General features: G+C 35.7%; 3 protein-coding genes across 4 annotated transcripts; 2 read left to right on the top strand and 1 right to left on the bottom strand.

The window, feature by feature from the left end:
• Window positions 1-130: 130 nt before the first annotated feature.
• Window positions 131-1,921, top strand: LOC128672902 (phosphatidylinositol-glycan biosynthesis class W protein-like). The gene has a single exon (XM_053750413.2). The coding sequence runs from the start codon at window positions 380-382 to the stop codon at window positions 1,694-1,696; it is 1,317 nt and encodes a 438-aa protein (XP_053606388.1). The 5' UTR covers window positions 131-379; the 3' UTR covers window positions 1,697-1,921.
• Window positions 1,922-2,161: 240 nt separating this feature from the next.
• On the bottom strand, window positions 2,162-7,852 carry Mppe (Metallophosphoesterase). Its single transcript, XM_064435997.1, has 7 exons — window positions 7,548-7,852; window positions 7,262-7,471; window positions 6,725-6,887; window positions 5,766-6,011; window positions 5,271-5,472; window positions 3,828-4,449; window positions 2,162-3,784 (listed from the first exon to the last, which is right to left on the bottom strand). The coding sequence occupies exons 1-6, from the start codon at window positions 7,562-7,564 to the stop codon at window positions 4,259-4,261; spliced, it is 1,029 nt and encodes a 342-aa protein (XP_064292067.1). The 5' UTR covers window positions 7,565-7,852; the 3' UTR covers window positions 2,162-3,784; window positions 3,828-4,258.
• A 155-nt stretch (window positions 7,853-8,007) lies between these two features.
• Window positions 8,008-18,328, top strand: LOC128672959 (uncharacterized protein). 2 transcript variants are annotated; one of them, XM_064435935.1, is made up of 4 exons: window positions 8,008-8,174; window positions 12,118-12,211; window positions 12,916-13,118; window positions 13,667-18,328. In XM_064435935.1, exons 2-4 carry the CDS (start codon window positions 12,134-12,136, stop codon window positions 14,013-14,015), a joined length of 630 nt encoding a protein of 209 aa, XP_064292005.1. In that variant the 5' UTR covers window positions 8,008-8,174; window positions 12,118-12,133; the 3' UTR covers window positions 14,016-18,328. The 2 variants fall into 2 exon arrangements, with proteins under 2 accessions (XP_064292005.1, XP_053606478.1); XM_053750503.2 differs by lacking the exon at window positions 8,008-8,174 and adding an exon at window positions 8,181-8,516.
• Window positions 18,329-18,373: the final 45 nt, after the last annotated feature.

Below are 18,373 nucleotides of genomic sequence, written 5' to 3'. Positions count from 1 at the left end.
AGTTATTAAATGTTGATGAACGTTTCATTTACATTTTAAAAGGTACTACTATACTCATTTTGGCCCTTGGCCGAAATAAAACATAACTTCTCTCAACATGACATTTGCAGCTGTCAATGTCAAACAAACTGAAAAAGTTTTTCGTAGTTCATAGTTGTTTTGATCGTGTTTTTTGGTTCTATTTCAGTTTGTGTTTTGTTTTCAAAACCTTTGGATATAATTTATTACGTCCTAAATGTCATTTCCAAGCGCTGATAATGTGATATTCAAGAGTTCCTAGAAATCTTGTAAATTATTCTAAGAAAAACAGTATCTGATAAGGATAACAAAAAAAGGGTTTGTCCGAACCTTATCTCAGGCGTCTACAGGACTATTCATTATGAATGCCACGGAATATAAGATTTACCATCAGAAGTTTATGTTTAACAACCATGGGTCGACGGCTTTTCATACATTCTGTTGCATCATGTATACTGTTCAATGCTGCCTTTTCACCTCAATATTACGAATGGACCAGAGAGGCAAGTACTTGCAGTATTTGTACGAATATATTATCATTATTTTATTTTTGATAGCTGCTAATACATTCCTTGCACACCATATATATTTATTAAATATAACCATATTTCTCCCGTTGGCTTATGAGATATATGGCTATTGGTGCTATATTGATGTAACGAAAAAACTAGAACAACCTAATGATTTCAAGAAGATACAGACAATAACAACAGTGAGGGGACTGACTTATTTGATGACTGTGTTTTGTATCCTAGCTGTTGATTTTCAAGGTTTTCCAAGAAATTTGGCCAAGACTGAAAACTATGGTTACAGTTTGATGGATACAGGTGTGGGCTTATTCGTACTCATAAGTGGTCTTGTTCACAAAGACGTCCGCCAAAAAGGTATCGGTTACGTTTTAAAAAGCAACGCTCAATTTGTATCAATCTTATTTTGCCTTGGAGTCGGCAGATATGTGTCTGTAAAGCAGTTGGACTACCACGAACATGTTACTGAATATGGAGTGCATTGGAACTTCTTTTTCACCATAGCTGTTTGTAAGCTACTGTCCAGTTTATTACTATATTTTTCTGACAAACGTTTATTGCTAAGCATCGTAACATTAGCTGTTCATGAGTTCCTGCTGTACTATGGACTGGAAGGATGGGTGTTCAGTGACATTCCTCGCACAGATTTGATTTCTGCCAACCGAGAAGGAATAGCATCAAGTCTGGGCTATGTCTCAATGTACTTATTTGCTGCTTACTTCCAAACAGTATTCAATGATAAATCTAGCCAAAGAAGTGAAGTACTGAAGAAACTTATGATATCTGTTGCTATTCTTTGGACTTTTACATGTATATTGCCGGATTATAGAACAACATCTAGAACTCTAGCTAATGCTGGCTACTGCTTGTACATTGCAGCAATATTATGGTCGATCATGATGGTTACATACTTTGTTGAAGTTATTTACGATGATTTTGAAGCTCCAATGATACTTTCCGATATTAATGCAAATGGATTGCCATGTTTTTTGGTGGCTAATTTAATAACTGGAGCCATCAATTTAAGTGTAAGAACATTACTAGTCTCGACAGAATTGACATTCCTTATTTTAAACGTGTACATGGTATCATTGCTGACTTTTATGGTTTTACTGAAAGGTTTGCAGCGAAATAAAACAAAAACAGATTAGTTTACAATACATGTATTGTACAAAAATATTTAAATACATTTAGTAAATAATATTTAGGAGATACATACACCTGTGTGAGTTAAAATGATACACACACTATTGCACTATGTACCTATATGTACTTGGAATGAGAGCTCGTATTAAAATACTATTCTAATAATAATAATTCTGTGGGTCATTTCAATCTAGCTTTACCCGAGATATAGCTATTATAATGATTTACTTTATATATTTGTACTGCCAGGATAATTGGTGTATGTTTCATTCCACACGAGAGCAACCATTTTCAGCTACGAGGAATGTCTAGGAAGACGACTTCCAAAGACAGCTTTGTCTACCACAACAAGAAATATAGAGAAATTTGAAAAGCAAGTTTGTTGGTTTAATACTTAAACAAATCAAAGGGGCCACAAGTGCAAACTCCTATTTAAAATTTGTTTAATATCTAAATATTCTTCTTCACCACTCCAAAGTCGTGGCCGGCTTGGCCCACGACTTTGGAGTGGTGAATTAGACAAGATATTTTTGTCTGTGACGCTGAAAAACTAGAACTCTCATAAAAAAAGCTAATGTATTAACAATTTTATTTTTATAATATTAGGGTATTATGAAAGATTCAAAAATATTTAAAACTACAACTTAATAACCCTGTTATGTGCCTGTTATAACATAATTTTAAATATTTTTGAATTTAAATTTAAAAAAAAATTGAATTAAAAAATATTTAAAATTACAATTAAATAACCCTGTTACATAAAAAGCGAATGTATTATATTTATGTAATGTATTAAATGTCACATATGTAACATTTTGTAACTCCTGTTTGAGAGCAAGGAACAAACAGCCTTTAACTGTTCAATAACTAATTTATTATGCCTTTAGGATTTTCTTATATTACCTATATTGCTAATTATGCATATCTGCTGTGTATATAATGCTGTTTATTTAAAAGAGAGCTGAAAGAGCAAGACAAGAGAGCATAGTTGATGATAATATAAAAGTCACTTAATTTATTTTAATTGTTTTGGTATTTTTATATGAACATTAAAAATTTTTGTAATTATTTTCTAATAAGGGAAATTTTGTTTGTTTTCTATGAAATATATGAAGGGAACTGTACATTGTCATATATTTGGAAATGCTTTTCACAAATATGGACTTGGATTGAAATTATGTAAGTTGTTACGAAATACATAGCTATATTTTTATTAATTTTATTTTTTATTATTTACATTTTCCATATAGTATTTGTTATTTTTAGCACCAATCATCTGTCTTATGACACATGATAATAATCTAATGCCAACTTCACACTATGACGGATAAGTTCGCTGAAATTTGACGTATTCGGCATACATTGCTGGTTTTTCATTGCGGTACATAAAAGCACTCGTACTAACTACGCAATGTCCATGCAATCGGCGTTCGACGTTAGTGTGGCATAAATAGTGGCTTGGCAGGCGTCTTGCCTTTCGGGTGCGGCCGACTTAACATACTGAGAATATGAAGCCCAGATCACTACTGGGAAAAATGTGTTTAACTTTCGCAATGGAGACAATGGGTCCCTCGGCCCGTGAACCAAAGAAATTATGGTCGGAAATCTCAGCGCGTCTCATCTAGACAACTAGAGAACGAAGAGCAGTGCTTTGCACTGCAAACTGGCAGGTTAGCGGGGAGATGCTACTAGTTCTGGGCACATTGCTTCTATAACAAAAAATTGATGTAACAGCAAAAATTGATCTCCTCATTAGTTTATAAGTAGAACTGTTAGTTTTATAGATATTATTTGTACTACATCATAAAAAAAATATATAAATGACAAATGCACTGTGGTTAGGAATGTATAATAAAAAGATAAAACAAATCTAAAATTAATAGATAACATGATAATAAAAATGACATAATTCATAGGTGCTATTTAGAAATCCAACAAAAGTATTAAATCCATAGTTATTAAATTATAATCGCGCAAGTCTGCCTATTTCGCTTTCACGGTAAAACCGTTGGACCGATTTTGATGAAATATGGTATGCACGTACACTCATGGGAGTTTCACCTCCTATTTTATAGTCATTTTTGAAAAATGGCCTATCTTTGAATGGTCAAACATAGGCCATTTTTCAAAAATGACTATAATAGGAGGTGAAAATAAACGCGGATGAAGCCGCGGGAAAAGTATGTTATAAAATATAGTATAGTTGTGTTAGTATCCTTAGCTTAAAGGCTAACTCAATTTTAGTGATTTGTTCCTACATGTTTATATAAATTTGTCTGTTGGGGCCGTTTCTATATATTTAAATTGACCAAATTCCAATCGTTTAACTCTTTGGCGTTTTCTTTATAAAATATAATAATAATAATATAGGTATATTAAAATTTTGGCATTTCAATTCACATACCTTGTTGGAATGTTTTGTATTGCTTTATTATCAATATTTTGTCATGCAATGATACCATTGCATGACACTATGCAATATGCATTGGACACTATCGACAGTATGCAAAACTATCGATAGTCTATCGAAACGCTATCGATATTCTATCAAGCGGCAACACTAGTTACTAGACTCTTTTCAAAAACGGAACCTCGTCCATGGTCCTGCTGCTGGACCTGCAATAGCGCATCAGCCTGCTCTGACAGAACACGATGACGTACACGCAGAATAAGATGAGCACTAGAGCGTAGAAGAACAGCTGCGGGAACCGCTGTGGCGACCAGAATACCGTGTACTGGACCAGCCAGTGGTCACGCTCTGAAAATAAACAACATCGATTCATAAATAGCAGAGTTTTAGTACGAAATACCTATGACTGGTACCACTAAGTTGTGGGACCACGAACCATGATTAGTGGGATCACATTAATTAACAGTGGGACAAAATGAGTGAGACCACGAGTCAAAATCAAATTTAAAACTCGGCACTTTTACCTTTGGATAAATATAATTAATCCAAATCACAGCATTATGTAGCTTCATAATGTGGCGTGTGGATCAGTCTAAAATAGGACTCCATATCATGAATATTGCTATAGATAATATTGGACCTGACTACTAAGAACTTTTTGATGCAAATTATGTATTTTTATAAGTATCTTTCATCTGGCGACCGAACTCTCTTTCTTGTATATTAAAAAAATATATTTAACTGTAATTAACTGTGATAAAAGTAGTTGTCAATTGCGTACACTGTAACAAATATGAAAACCCATCGAAAACCTTACTCCCTTTTTAAATGTGTTAACATTAACTTGGAACTTATAACAAAGAATCTACACAGAGTGCCGTATTAAGATACGAGATGGTAAGCCATCTCGTGCTCATACTCGTAGCTGTTGCCCGCGGCTTCGCCCGCGTAAATTTTTCACGGAACGAGTTATTTTTCCGAGTTTGAAGTGTGGAGAAGGACATACCTTCTCCACACTTCAACCTACTTGTATGCAAAATTTCAAGAACATTCGAGTAGATAGAGCGTGAAGAGATAACAAACAAATAAACACACTTTTGCATTTATAATATTAGTTAGGGTATACCTGGGTAACACCTGTATTTAAAAGAAATATTATTAAGATTTACCAATCAAAGCAGCTCCATAGCCAATATGTGAGGTGCCCATGCGGTACGAACACGTCGGCACCGACACTTCGTAGAGTCCGGCGTCGCGGTGGATGTTCAGCACTGAGCTGTTGTGCAGCGGCAGCTCCTTCCGCTGCTGCACGTACTTGGACTCGTGGTCGTGCGCGCTGAAGTATATGTCTGGACGGATGATCGAGTTCACCTGATATTGTTTGCAACAGAATGGTTTCAAATGAAAAAAAAAAAAAAACGTAAAATTTAGAGATGGCAGTTGATCTTGTACACAGCACTGTTTCCCATGTCGTGCACATAAGTTTGTATTACATACAAATTTTATTCTCACAAATTCATTCAGTTTTTCATTATTGGATAAGTTTGTATTGTTGGAGGCCAAAACTCATTTTGGGTCACTTCGCAGCTATAGTAAATATATAATACATACTTAGGAATATATATTCAAAACAAAGTAATTAATATTAAAAAGAAATAGATTACCTTACTAATAAAACTATGCCTATGGGTCAGAGGGTAGTGGGAGACCACAATTTTGTAATTGGTGTCTTCAGGCCCGGCCACTATCTGCGGAACTGTGTTTGTGATGCCATTGACTTTGTAGAAGGATATGTTCCAGAATCTCACAACATCTGGCTGCATGAACACTTTGGCAAATTCCTCCACTTTATCTTTTTTTATTGGCTCGCCTTCGCCGCCTATGTCGTTATCGCCTGGCAGCCATATTTGCTGGAAATTATTTTTATTTATTTATTATCCAAACTTATTCTCTGACATTATAAATTATTTTATTTATTTAAATATATTGCACTACTTATTCTGAATAATGTAAATAATATTACAATCTTCATTATGTTAAGATAAATCTTAGATACATACTTTTATCAATATAGATAAAATTTTCTGAAACTCAAGTTGATTGCAATCAATTCTTTGGTCAAATTAGGAAATGAACATTAATAAAAATACAGTTATCTGTAGTTTTCATCATCAAAACATGTAATTAATTTTCAATTATGTATTGGAATTTTATTAGTACATCCAATATGTTATGCATTAAATTTAATTGTGGATATGCTTAGTCCTTAGTGGTTTATAAACTTTACTTAATATTTACATTAATCTTGCTACTCTCTCTCAGATGTTTTCTCACTGCACTGCTGGGCAAGGGGTACAGGTATCTTATACTAAATATTTTTTGTCAAAATCTAAAATGTCATTGAGGTGCACACTGTCTGGTTATGCTTATCATAACATGGATAATTTCATTTCTACAGGACACAAGTAAAAGTGGGTGAAATTTGACAAGTGAAAATGGGTGAGGACAGATGAAATTTTATTTTTTTTAAAAGTAAAATTGAAATCAATATAATATATATAATTAAATAAGAAAAAATTAAATAAATAAATAAAATTAAAGCTTGTAAAAAAAACAAACTTACAACAACAGGATAGTCTACTTCAAATATGTTGGAGAGCCTTTTCACATATGAATGAAACTGTGCCATGGTGGCTATGGAGCCTTCATCTGTCAAGTCACCCAGGTACACCAGGACGTCTGGGTTGAAATGGTTCAAAACCACAGAGAATGTAGACTTTAGGTACCTGAAATAATAATTTATTGTAGTCTTGATAGAACTGTAATCAAGGTTCTTGATAAGCTAGACATATCGAAGCTATATGAGCAGACAATCATATAGACTATTGAATAAAATAGCTCTACATAACTAAAGCTGGAATGAAACCTTGTTGTGTGCCGAGCAGTGGGATACCAGATACACCCACCGCAGTCTGTTTGGTGGGTCCTTATAGACACAGTGAGAACAATATCAGGACCTACAAATATCCAATCCCTAAAGCCTGAGGTATAGCTAGTAAGCTGTTGATTACAGACAGAACTGGTTTTTGGCCAAGAGTCCAGAACAATCTAGGCCTATTTCGAGGTTTCGTACGCGTAACTGCTAAAAAAGTATAAGTACCTGTCGCTATCCCAGTTGAAAAGATAGCTGAGGGGAGGCCCAACAGCGGTGTCCCCTTGTATCTGCGGGTCTGCTATGAACAGCACCCGGGTGCATGGATCATGGAGGCATTGCAATGTTGGCCAGGACAGCGGCTGTGCAAGGTAGACAAACCACTCGCAATACAAAACTGCGCCAACTAATACAGCTATGCTGTATTTTACTGTTGTACTGTGTAAAGTAATTGCAGATTAATACACATAATGGCACAACACATATATAAATTATACATTCATACAATTCTCACCTTCTTTTAAAAAACATTTTAGGCAATGTAATGTACTATGTGATATTATCTTTGTTTTGTTTACATTTCGATGCAGCAGTAAACAGAAGTCGACATCACTTTTGAAGCAAGAGAGGCGGCCGGGTGGAAGGGAAAGGGGAAAAGAAGTGAAGTTTGTTTCGTTTCATTCTGTCAATCTCAGTTGTCAATGTTGGTTATTTAATTCCAATCAGAATAATTATTATTATGAAGAATATGTTACATAAAATAATGATATTTTAATTTTAATTTCTATAATATAGATACAAAAAATACACATAATCTATAGATACTTGATAGATGTGAACGAACACATAAAGCGAAAATTCAATCAACTTGGATTATTTGAAAGGAACGTATCGTATTTTTGACAGCTATTGGAATTGGTTGCGTTCGGTATTACCTATTTTATTTTCTTCTTCATTTTGTTTATAGTTTAAAATGTGGTAGTTTATAAAATTCCTTTAATTTTTCATTATCGCTACATCGTTATACATCAAATTGCATAATTAGTCTTTTGCATATCCTTACATAAAACAGATCTTCCATATCAATTCAAAATATTCGATGTTGTGAATGATTTAATAAAATATTGCGGCGATTTGACAGGTCAGCTTCGAGCCACTTTTTAGCTTTTGCAGTAGCGTATTTTAATTTTATTTTGTTATTCTTTGGTTTGATCATGGTAAATAATATGTATGTAGGCGTAATAGTAGTTTTATTGATTGAATAGATTGTTTCTAAGTGCACTTCCAGTGTTATATAAACTAGAGCTAATAGTGTCGGCAGTCCCGATGTGTATAACTACATAGTACGTCAGTGAACGAATGGTTACTGAAAGATAATGGATGTGGATGCTCCTAACATATTGAAAAGGTGCAGCAGCGCACCTTTGATCAATGAGGTGTCGTCTACGGCGGCTACTTCGCCTACGACCAACACTGCTCCCAGGTAACGTACGAGACGAGATACCACATGCCTCCGTAAAGCGATATATGGTTGTTGCTATGCTGAATACCTATATTTATTTATTTTTGCCTAGTTTAGTTATAGTGCCCAGTATACATGAGTAGTGCTAAGTATTCTTTATATTGATTTATTTAAAACAGAGATGTGGTAATAAGGCGACGTCAGCCACATTCTGTCTATTGATAAACATTCTTTGTAGACGGTATTGAGCTGCGGGCCTATTTAGAACAGATGTAGGTAGTGCTTTTTGTCATATTACTTTATGGTAAGTATGCATATTGAAGTGTGTACTTTATCCATTTGGGCCGTAATAAGAATACCTACTATGTACAATCTGTTTTCAAATATGTAGATATTTGCATTTCATGTGATAGAAATATTCAGGGATTTTGAAGATCCACTTGTGTAGATCCAACAAATATCATTACACCTATTACTAATTCTAATTAGTCAGTATAGACAGTCTGAGATTTCATTACAATATAGTGATTATTGAAATAATTGCAAATTATGCAAATATACATCAAACACAGGTGATTACCCACACTTTAGTAACTCCTTAGGCCAGTTAGGCCAGCAAGACAGTTGATTAGAGTTCCAATTGCCACAACTGGCAATTGGAACTGCTAAACAACTTGCTAAGTCTTGAAATCAAAATCAAATCATTTATTCAGAAATTACGCCTTCACAAGCACTTTTTCACGTCATATTCTAAATTAAATGATGTTTACCAAAGCTACAAACTACTAGCATTTCGGAACGACCACTGCTGAGAAGAAATGCCGAAAGAAACTCATTCAAACAGTGTTGGTCCCTATTATGCAAGAAGGGCTTACCATTTTTTAATTTTCTTGCTGTTGATTTGAAGAATAAATGTTGGCTATTGAATTAAAAAAAAAAAAAAAAACAATATTAGATTGATGTAAGTCCATTGCATCAATCTTATATTGTTTTTTTTTTTTAATATTACTTAGTTTTTATGCCTGCACCAATGTAAATTAGCAATCAATTATAGTCTTGTAATAAACATATGTATTGTTATTGTGTGTCATTTATATTCTGCAGTGAGCCATTTGTAAATTTGATATTAGCAGTCTGGGTGTCAAAGGTTGGTAACTATTTAAAATGTGGCCTATGTTACTCTGAACAGAACATTTTGTGTATCTCATGTAATTTTTGAGTTTATTCATTACAAACTAAAATACAAATATTTTTTCTTTACTAGTAATGGATTTCATGTGGAGTTACATTTAAGGCACTGAGCCTGACCATTTTTACAGATATTCATGAAATTTGAATAGAAATACTGTATATATAGTTAAAAATGGACATGGTATCATGTTACAGCTCAAAAACATTAACTGCGAATTTTGTATTTATTTCCAAAACATGATTATTATATATATGTGGTGGTGATGGAAAACCATTGAATCATTACCAAATGCCAATTTCACTGATGTGAAAAACTGTTTCTCAAAAAGTAACAAACCAACAAATTTGTAAATGAAATATTATGTAACTTGTAGTGAATGCCAATATTGAAAAAAAAAAAGATAGAGATGCAAGCCGAGGATGAGGTTGTTTGATGAACTGTCGGCCTTTTGGGATCGAAGTGGTTGGAAAATGGGGAGGCCTCTCCTTTTTGCTATGATATGGATATGTTACAATTAATTAATACTTTATAATGTTAACTTTAATTTAGAGATCCAGACAGTCCATTAGCAAGCCTTGAAACCTGACATATCTGCTCAATCAGAAAAGAAGCTATGCTCAACAGCCCACATTTATCAATTGGAATAATTTGTAAATAATTCCAGGTATTGAAACTGAAGTAATCGTAGCGTAATACTATCGTCGCGTCGCGTCGCGATAAAAGCGGCGTGAGCGATAAAATCTGCTGCTTTTAAGTTTTACGTGGGTTTTGAACAAACTAGCTGAGCCTCATGGCTCCATTAAAAACCCTACGTCCAGGGTTAATCCCATGTCTATTCTTGTAACTTTCATCTGAATCCGAGCAGTTGATTATGCATAATTTAGATGCAAACATAACGTATCGCAACTAACACCAAGTGCAAGTGCAGTGGTAGGTGGTAATCTGGCAATGGCTCTCAGATAAAAGTCTGTACTTTAAAAATAATAAACAGATAGGTAAATAATCGTACTTTTTTGTGTTTGCAACAAATAAACTAAACAAATTTACTAAATATAGATATAGACTAAAGCCTCAGACTCATTGTCTTGTTGAATAACATTTAGCCTAAGGCTAAATGTTATTCAAGTTATTCAAGGAGAATATGAGAGTTGAAAATTTTCCAAAAATGTTTGCAATACATTTTCATATATTGTACTGGCTGGCTATCAATGTATAAACAAGAACGATAATATTTGTAAGCCTTTGGGTGTAGTCTGGTTGCTTTTAATAATGTTGTGATTACACTCACACAAATCATAATTGTTTTGATGACTGTATCTATAAACCAGTGAATATGCTCGCATTTCATATGGCAGATTGACGTCGCTTTTTAATTGGAAAGTGGCCATTGCGATGATTGGTGTCGGATTTTTTGAGTGAGTGTTCATTTTAATAGTGGTCGATTAGTGGCGTGACTACTGACACCAAGTTGGTCAATTGCTAAGGGTCCCAACCGGAAGGGGCTTCGTAAAAATCTGACTAAAATTACTGAAGTCTGTATAATGTTATAATCTCGTTAAATTTGTCTAATCGTGACCAAGTCTTTGAATTGACCTTCTATATCCATATTGTTCAAAGCTTCACTAAAAACATATGTTTTATTTCTCAAAAGTTCGTAATGCTCGGTTTGTTTAGGAATGAGAAATTAACAAAGCTAACCTACCTACTCTAAAACAAAGCGTTGAACGATGTGGACAGAGTTAGATGGTCATATTACGACATGTGACTTTCCACGTAAAAAGGTACCTATGATATGGAGGGCAGTCGCATACGACGCGAATCACGCGCACGTTTAAGACCAATTTGTGCTTTTCTAGTCACATCCGAACTCATCAGGAACTGACAAGGTGTCACCGCCGACGGAAACGTCTCTTGGATCATCATTATTATGCTGATCCTAATATTATAAATGCGAAAGTAAGTTTGTATGTTACCTCTTCACGCTTTCTTCTTGAAATTTTACATACATGTAGGTTGAAGTGTGGAGAAACCCCGGGCAAAAGCTAGTCTATAGTAAAAACGAGCGCCTTATCTCGTGGAACTTCACATACGCCCAATTCAACGATTTGGCCACAACAGATGCAAAATTTCTCCTATTGTTTTTTCTAATAACGCTTATCTCCAGAGGCTCCAGTGATTATGTGTTAATGTTATGTATGGTTAGGAATGTTAATGTTAATCTTGTTATTCATATAAAAATTAAAGCATACTTTAAACTAAAGTATGTTTTGTCACAGTCACACGTTAACAGAACAAGACAAAACGTACTTTAGCTTACAGTATGCTTTTTTTAACAGGGCAGGTAAAGTCGTTTATCCACATCATCATCAACATATCTATTGGCTAAACACAAAATGTAAAAGCTTTAATGTAAAACGGTTGTTGTTTCAGGAGCACGTTGTTCAACATGTTCAGCAACAACATATCGCGCACGCGCCGCTACAGCGGCTCCTTTAGCCCCCTCGCCGCGCCCGTCAGCCTCTCTGTGAGTGACAAGTCATAATTCATCATTCATTGTGAAACATAAGTGTACATATGATGCTCTGAAAGAAGTCGAACGATTTCATCCGTTATGATGCCTGAAAATTGTCTCTAAAAATTTCCATTTCCGAAATTCTGGAAAAGCTAGACCCATAGAAGGCTTGCTTAAAAAAGGATACTTTAAAATTTTGGGGATTTGACTGTGTTTGACAACGGTCTTTCGCAATGCTTTTGTTGCCTATATCAACTGTTTTTATCTTCGCGTGTTCTCGACATTCGACTGATTTTACGACCGACCCTGCCTGACGTCAACTCTCCTTAGGAATTCTATATTTGCCTGTCAGCATACTTTATATCCCATAGGCGTCTCGTACGAAATCCACAAGAGGGTATAGAATAGTCCTGTTCTGGAGAGTCCACAAGGACTACACACCTCAATGGTTTACTGGGTTCACTTCATTTTACCGACTTTCTTATCGAGTGTTCTATTGCTAACACTGCATCTAGTAGACTTACATCTTTCATTTCGCATAATCATATTATTATACTATACACCTATCTGTGTACAGCATGCAAAAATAAAAAAGAAACATATCATCATATACTTGTATTATAGCAGTAAGCTAGTATAGTAAGTCTTAAGAAATTAACTGTATTGCGTTGTGAGGGACAAACGTTGCGTCATGATTAAAAAAATATCTCGTGCAGAATTCGTGGGGTCCCCGATTGACGCCGCGCGTTAGCCAGCTGCGCGCGGAGGAGTGCGAGGCGGTGACGAACACGCGCGAGGTGGCGCACGAGAGGGAGGTCCACTCCGCCATGCAGATGGGGCAGTCCTGCGAGGACCTCACCCTGGTGGCGCCCAACGCGCCCAACGCCGGCCTGCCGCACTCTCCCACTAGGATACACAGGTATTTTTGTTGACTTTTTATTGTAAACTAGTTTTTGCCCGCGATGAAAAGTACCCTATGTCCTTTTCCATACTTCAAACTACATGTATGCAAGATTTCAAGAATCGGTTGAGTACATAGAGCGTGAAAAGTTAACAAATACAAACTTACTTTCGCATTTATAATAGTTAGGATGGCTGGGATATGAACATATCTATAAAAACAATAAAATTTATTGACTTATTTTCTGAATATTGGTTATGAGAGGATGTGGATGGTGTGCCATCAAGTAGGTTATGCGTGCTTATGGTCTGACTTTTAACTATGCTGACCGTGCGAATTGAAGAAGAAGAAGTAAGCACTGCTCTGCTTACTTTTTCTTCTTCAATTCGCACGGTCCTTAAACGTTAAAGGGAGAAACCTCCTAAAGCCAAGGTGACAGAGAAAGAGGATCTGGTGAATCTTATGATAAAGTGCACGAAATTCAGACTTGCCTCAATGTGGTCTACAGAGAGGGCTTTAAAAAAATATAATACCTACGTACATGAAAGACTTGCATTATTTTCCAGAGCATTCTCACCAGTAGTGTCCCCGTCGCCGACGCGGAAGTACACGACCAAAGGTCGCAGCCTGTCCCCGATCGCGATCCGCGCGTCCAGCTTCAGCCCCGTGGGGCGCGCGACGGCGCTGCCTGCGGGCAAGCGACGCTGCGACGAGGCCGACTCCCCGCTGAGCAAGCGGCTGTGTCCGGAGCGCCGCACGCCCTCCGCCCCCGGCACCCCCGGCACCCCCCGCACCCCCGGCACTCCCGACTCCGACTCCCTCGACTGCACCTTCAGGCCCGTCTCCCCCCGCGCGCAACCCATGATCGAAACCGACAACCCCCAAGAGAACCACAAATCCCCCAACCCTAGCTAATAGTAATCTCCCGATGGACGCATCGTCCGGGAGTTTTTCGATTTGCGGTCGTGAAGCCAGAAAATTGCCTCAAAATTTTAGTTTTTCGAGCTTTACGCGATTTTGGCGTGCAATAAAATTCCTGGGACGTCCCTTCCGAGTCAGAAGTGGACCGTATCGTAATTCACTTAGGGTTCATTGTTGCATGCGTTTGTTCCGGTTTGCCTAAATCGACGTTCCTATTATGAACTAGTGCGATGTTAGTTAAGGATGACCATGCGATGATCCCTGTTAATAGCCAAAGCATTCAAACTTTATTGTAAATATTAGTGCGTTGTTATACTGAACGCGTTTGTATTGTATATAATTTATATTGTTAAGGTATTGTAGCCATAGCGTGTAGATATGAAACACGCAAATGTTTACACACGTAGGTGTTTGTGCATACAGGATTTTCAGAAAATGTTTCGAATTTATTGTTTTTGCTATTAGAGTGATAGGAATAAGTAGAGTTTATTTGAAAAAATATTTCTAGATGTTTTTGTTGCCGATCTATAATCGACTATGGATAATTGAGTATCGATATTTCGAAATCGATATCGATAGTATAGTAAAGTTAATGAAGAACAATCTATCGGTAGTATCAATTGTTTCCGACTAATAATAGATAAGACTAATAGATTGTAAACAATAGATTATTCAAACTTCTAGATATTTGTAGGTCCTTGTGTTTATCGATATTATACATTGAATAATCAACTAGTTCATCATTCGTGTTGGGAAAAGCATACTCAATGCAAATGTTAGTCATTCATGTATCAATTTAAAGTACTGGCTGTTTTAAAAATGGTTTGCGGTTATATCGCGGGATATATTCTATTAGGTACTAATTAGTAACTGTAAAATATTTTGGGGGGAAAAGTGTCCTAAGTACTATGACCGGTTACATTTTGTCCGTGTACCAAATTTCATTTATCCTTAGCGTATCGATGCCATTTCAATGATATATTTAAATTTTCCCTGAAAAGTGTTCTGTCGTTTTTAACGTGTTATCGGTGACTGGACATCAAGGAACTACTCATATGTGCTAACTGGAATGGTTACGAATCACAAATGTCAAAATAATGTCATTGTAAATTAGACCTATTTGCTTTGTTATAAAGATCACATTTCCACAATGTCAGCATGCCAATACATAAATTTGTAGCCATCCCTTTCTGGCAAACTGTCATTGTCATATGCAAGTATTAAATGTCTACAAATTTTAGACCCAAGTTTAGGGACGGCTTTGCTTATTCGTAAGCTTTCTGGTTTAGCATTATAAATTCTTTGGCTGCCATCAAGTCATCCTTGGTGCAGGTGTTAGGGCACAGGGACAGGCACAGGTGCTTCATTTTTTGGGCATAGACTCCGCACTTTTTTGTTAGATATAAACCCCCAATTAATGAGGGTGACCTTACATTGACCCACTTGGGTTCGCAACCTATTGACCGTCTCCAAGTGAGTCAGGGCAGATCTTGAGCAGGAGGAGCTCCTCTCCTGGTGAGATAAAGTTAGCTACAGCATTCTCTCGCCCAGAGTTGGGACTTTGACGCTACAGTCTAATGCTTCAACATTTCATTCATTTGTTTTACACGACAGTTGAAAGTTACTCTGTTATGTCTTCTTTATTTATATATATTTTATATACTTTCATCCAAATTGGTTCAGTCGATTTCGCATATATCGTTTTAATAACTATTTATACACATAGCATCATGTATATTCATTGTTTGTACTCTACCTATTCCGATCACTTATTATCTAAAACCCATTAACCTATCCAGGTTTACATGGTCGTGTGTAATGTTCTCGATGAAGCTAAGAACTATTTCATTGAACAGATCATTGAATCATTCATGTAAACCTACCATTATTGATATTAATTAACCCATCACATCATAGTGCCACAACTAAAGTCCATTATGGCCCACGTATTTCAGTTCTATATTTAACTAAGTTATTTTGTTTTATCCGATATTTAGATTCGTGTCTGGTTCCTACCTGAATCGGCACCAAATGGTGCATTACTGTAATATCCTAAGTAACCATATATGCAGAAAACAGGCAATGTGATTAAAGTAGGACCAATTTTAATAGATCAAATTTGACCATTTGACATCTGTCAGCCTTTAGATAGAACTGTCAATTTTTTTTTCTTTTGTTAGTATTATTAAGTTTTTCTAGTTCTGATTTTGGAGGTTACATTTATGAGTTATGACGAAGTGTCAAATGTGAGTTATTAAATTGGTCCTAATGTAATATAATGATTTTGATACTGTTACCCCTCGTTCGCACGAGTGTAATTTCAACGCGCTTTATGCCTTGGAAAAAACATAAGTGTAGGTATTAGTAGCCGTTTCCGGCAACGTTTTTTCATCGCTTATGATAAGTTCAAGCTCACCATATTGCTAAATGTGGGCTTCGAGTTTCGGCAACTCTTGGCTTACCGTGTAGGGCATAAAGAAGGTCTTTGTTCCCACTAGTTCTACTTAGCTGTATATTAGCTTAACATAGGGAAGTAGAACTAATGAGAACAACCTTCTGAATTGGATGTGCGTTGTATGGTACGCTTAATAAATGTTGAACGTCACTTTGTCGAAAGCGATAACATGAAAATGCGTAAAGTTCCGGAGCTTTTTATACGCATGTGCGAATGAGGGCTTGGATTACCCATTAAATATTATATAACTAGGTACTTCTCCTGGCATATATGCCATATCCTTGTTCAGGAGTGTTTATATGGAAATGTATTTTAAAGTGATTGATAACGTTTCTTTTAAGGCTAACGCGATTGAATTCGCCGCTTGGGGCGCTGGTGTAGAGAAAGGTCCATTGGTGTTTAAGGCAATTTTGAAGGTTTATGTTGTGTGTGGGCTAGTAAGTCCTGGACGATATTATATCATGCTATCCCCAGTACTACACACTGTCGCCGAACTCGGATAAATGCTGACGCGAATGCATGAGCATTGTGTAGTTCATAAGAGAGCTTTTATTTACCTCAATGTATAGCCGGCATTATATAACGTAGGGGCTCCAAAGGTTGTATGATGGGCATAGTAACAAGACAACACAGTGGCGTCATCTAGTGAGTGAAAACATACTGCACAGCTTTGAAGGATTTCAAGAAAATCCATTCAAGCAGTTGTTTCCTATATTATATATTACGATTATTTATTAATATCATAAAGCATTGTGTTCATTATGTCACGAAAAATATGTAAGAAATTAATTTGTTGTCGCTTCATTTGGTAATATCGAGAAATGTCTGATTCTAGAAACTACAGATTTAGTCATAATCCTGTTTTGTTAAATTTTTGTGCTTGTGTCACAACCTTACAAATATTGGCATTTTTATATAAAGCTTGCAATCTGGAGTTTTATACACGCTGCCTTTTCCAGAATCTGGCAATTGTCGACGATACCATTTATTTGTTAAATTTGTGCACTTTCTCTTGTTTCGGGTACTGGACTCGTAATTGATTGATTCTACCATTCAATGTCACAACTGACCCTCTTAGTCATGAAGTTACAGCCTACTTTACGTTAAAATGTTTTGTCTCGTACTGACAACGTCAAATATTGTAAAAAGCGATGGGGACAATGTTAACATAAAGTAGGTTGTTATTTTTTTTAAGTAGGTATGTTTGTTATGAGTGTATTGACTTCCTATCAAAGTCTACCTGCAACCTGCAAGTTACATTTGCGCCAGACTTTTAAAAAGGAATAAACTGGGAAAATATTAGGCAAAAACTCAATGTGCATGCACATTTTTTGACATCTGATGAGGATATATTAATATTTAAAACATATTCAGTGTTACAATGACATTTAGAGTCAACTTATAACGTAGATCTGATCGATACAATTTTCAAAAATGCCTTGTTTTAGGAGATAGCGAAATACAGTTATACAGAATGTAAGGTGCGTTATCTAGTAAAAAAATAATTTTCTATGGTTTTGGACTCTACGTAAGATACAAAATACAAAATGAAGGGACACTAAATCCACAACTAGAAGCATATATGAAGATAGCAAGTAATACTTCATGTATTAGATATGTTATATATAGCCTACTATGTACCTATTTCTGTAAGTAGGTATGTTTTGTACATTTTATAATACCGAGGAGTACCAGACTCCTCTAGTACCATTTTGTTGTCGTGATGTGATTAAATCACAACACAAATGCTTTGTTTTGATTGTTCTGAAATGCCCATGTTTATATATGTAGACCATTTCATTATTTGTAGATTGTTTGTATCAAACAAGATTAAATAACCAATTATAACGACTATTATCATCATTTATTTCATCAATTAGAAACTGATATTATTTAA

The sequence above is a fragment of the Plodia interpunctella genome, chromosome 1 (genome assembly GCF_027563975.2).
Source record: "Plodia interpunctella isolate USDA-ARS_2022_Savannah chromosome 1, ilPloInte3.2, whole genome shotgun sequence".
In the NCBI taxonomy this organism is placed as follows: Eukaryota; Metazoa; Arthropoda; class Insecta; order Lepidoptera; family Pyralidae; genus Plodia; species Plodia interpunctella.
Note: the sequence above shows the minus strand (reverse complement) of the source record. Positions and strands in the feature narration are given on the sequence as shown.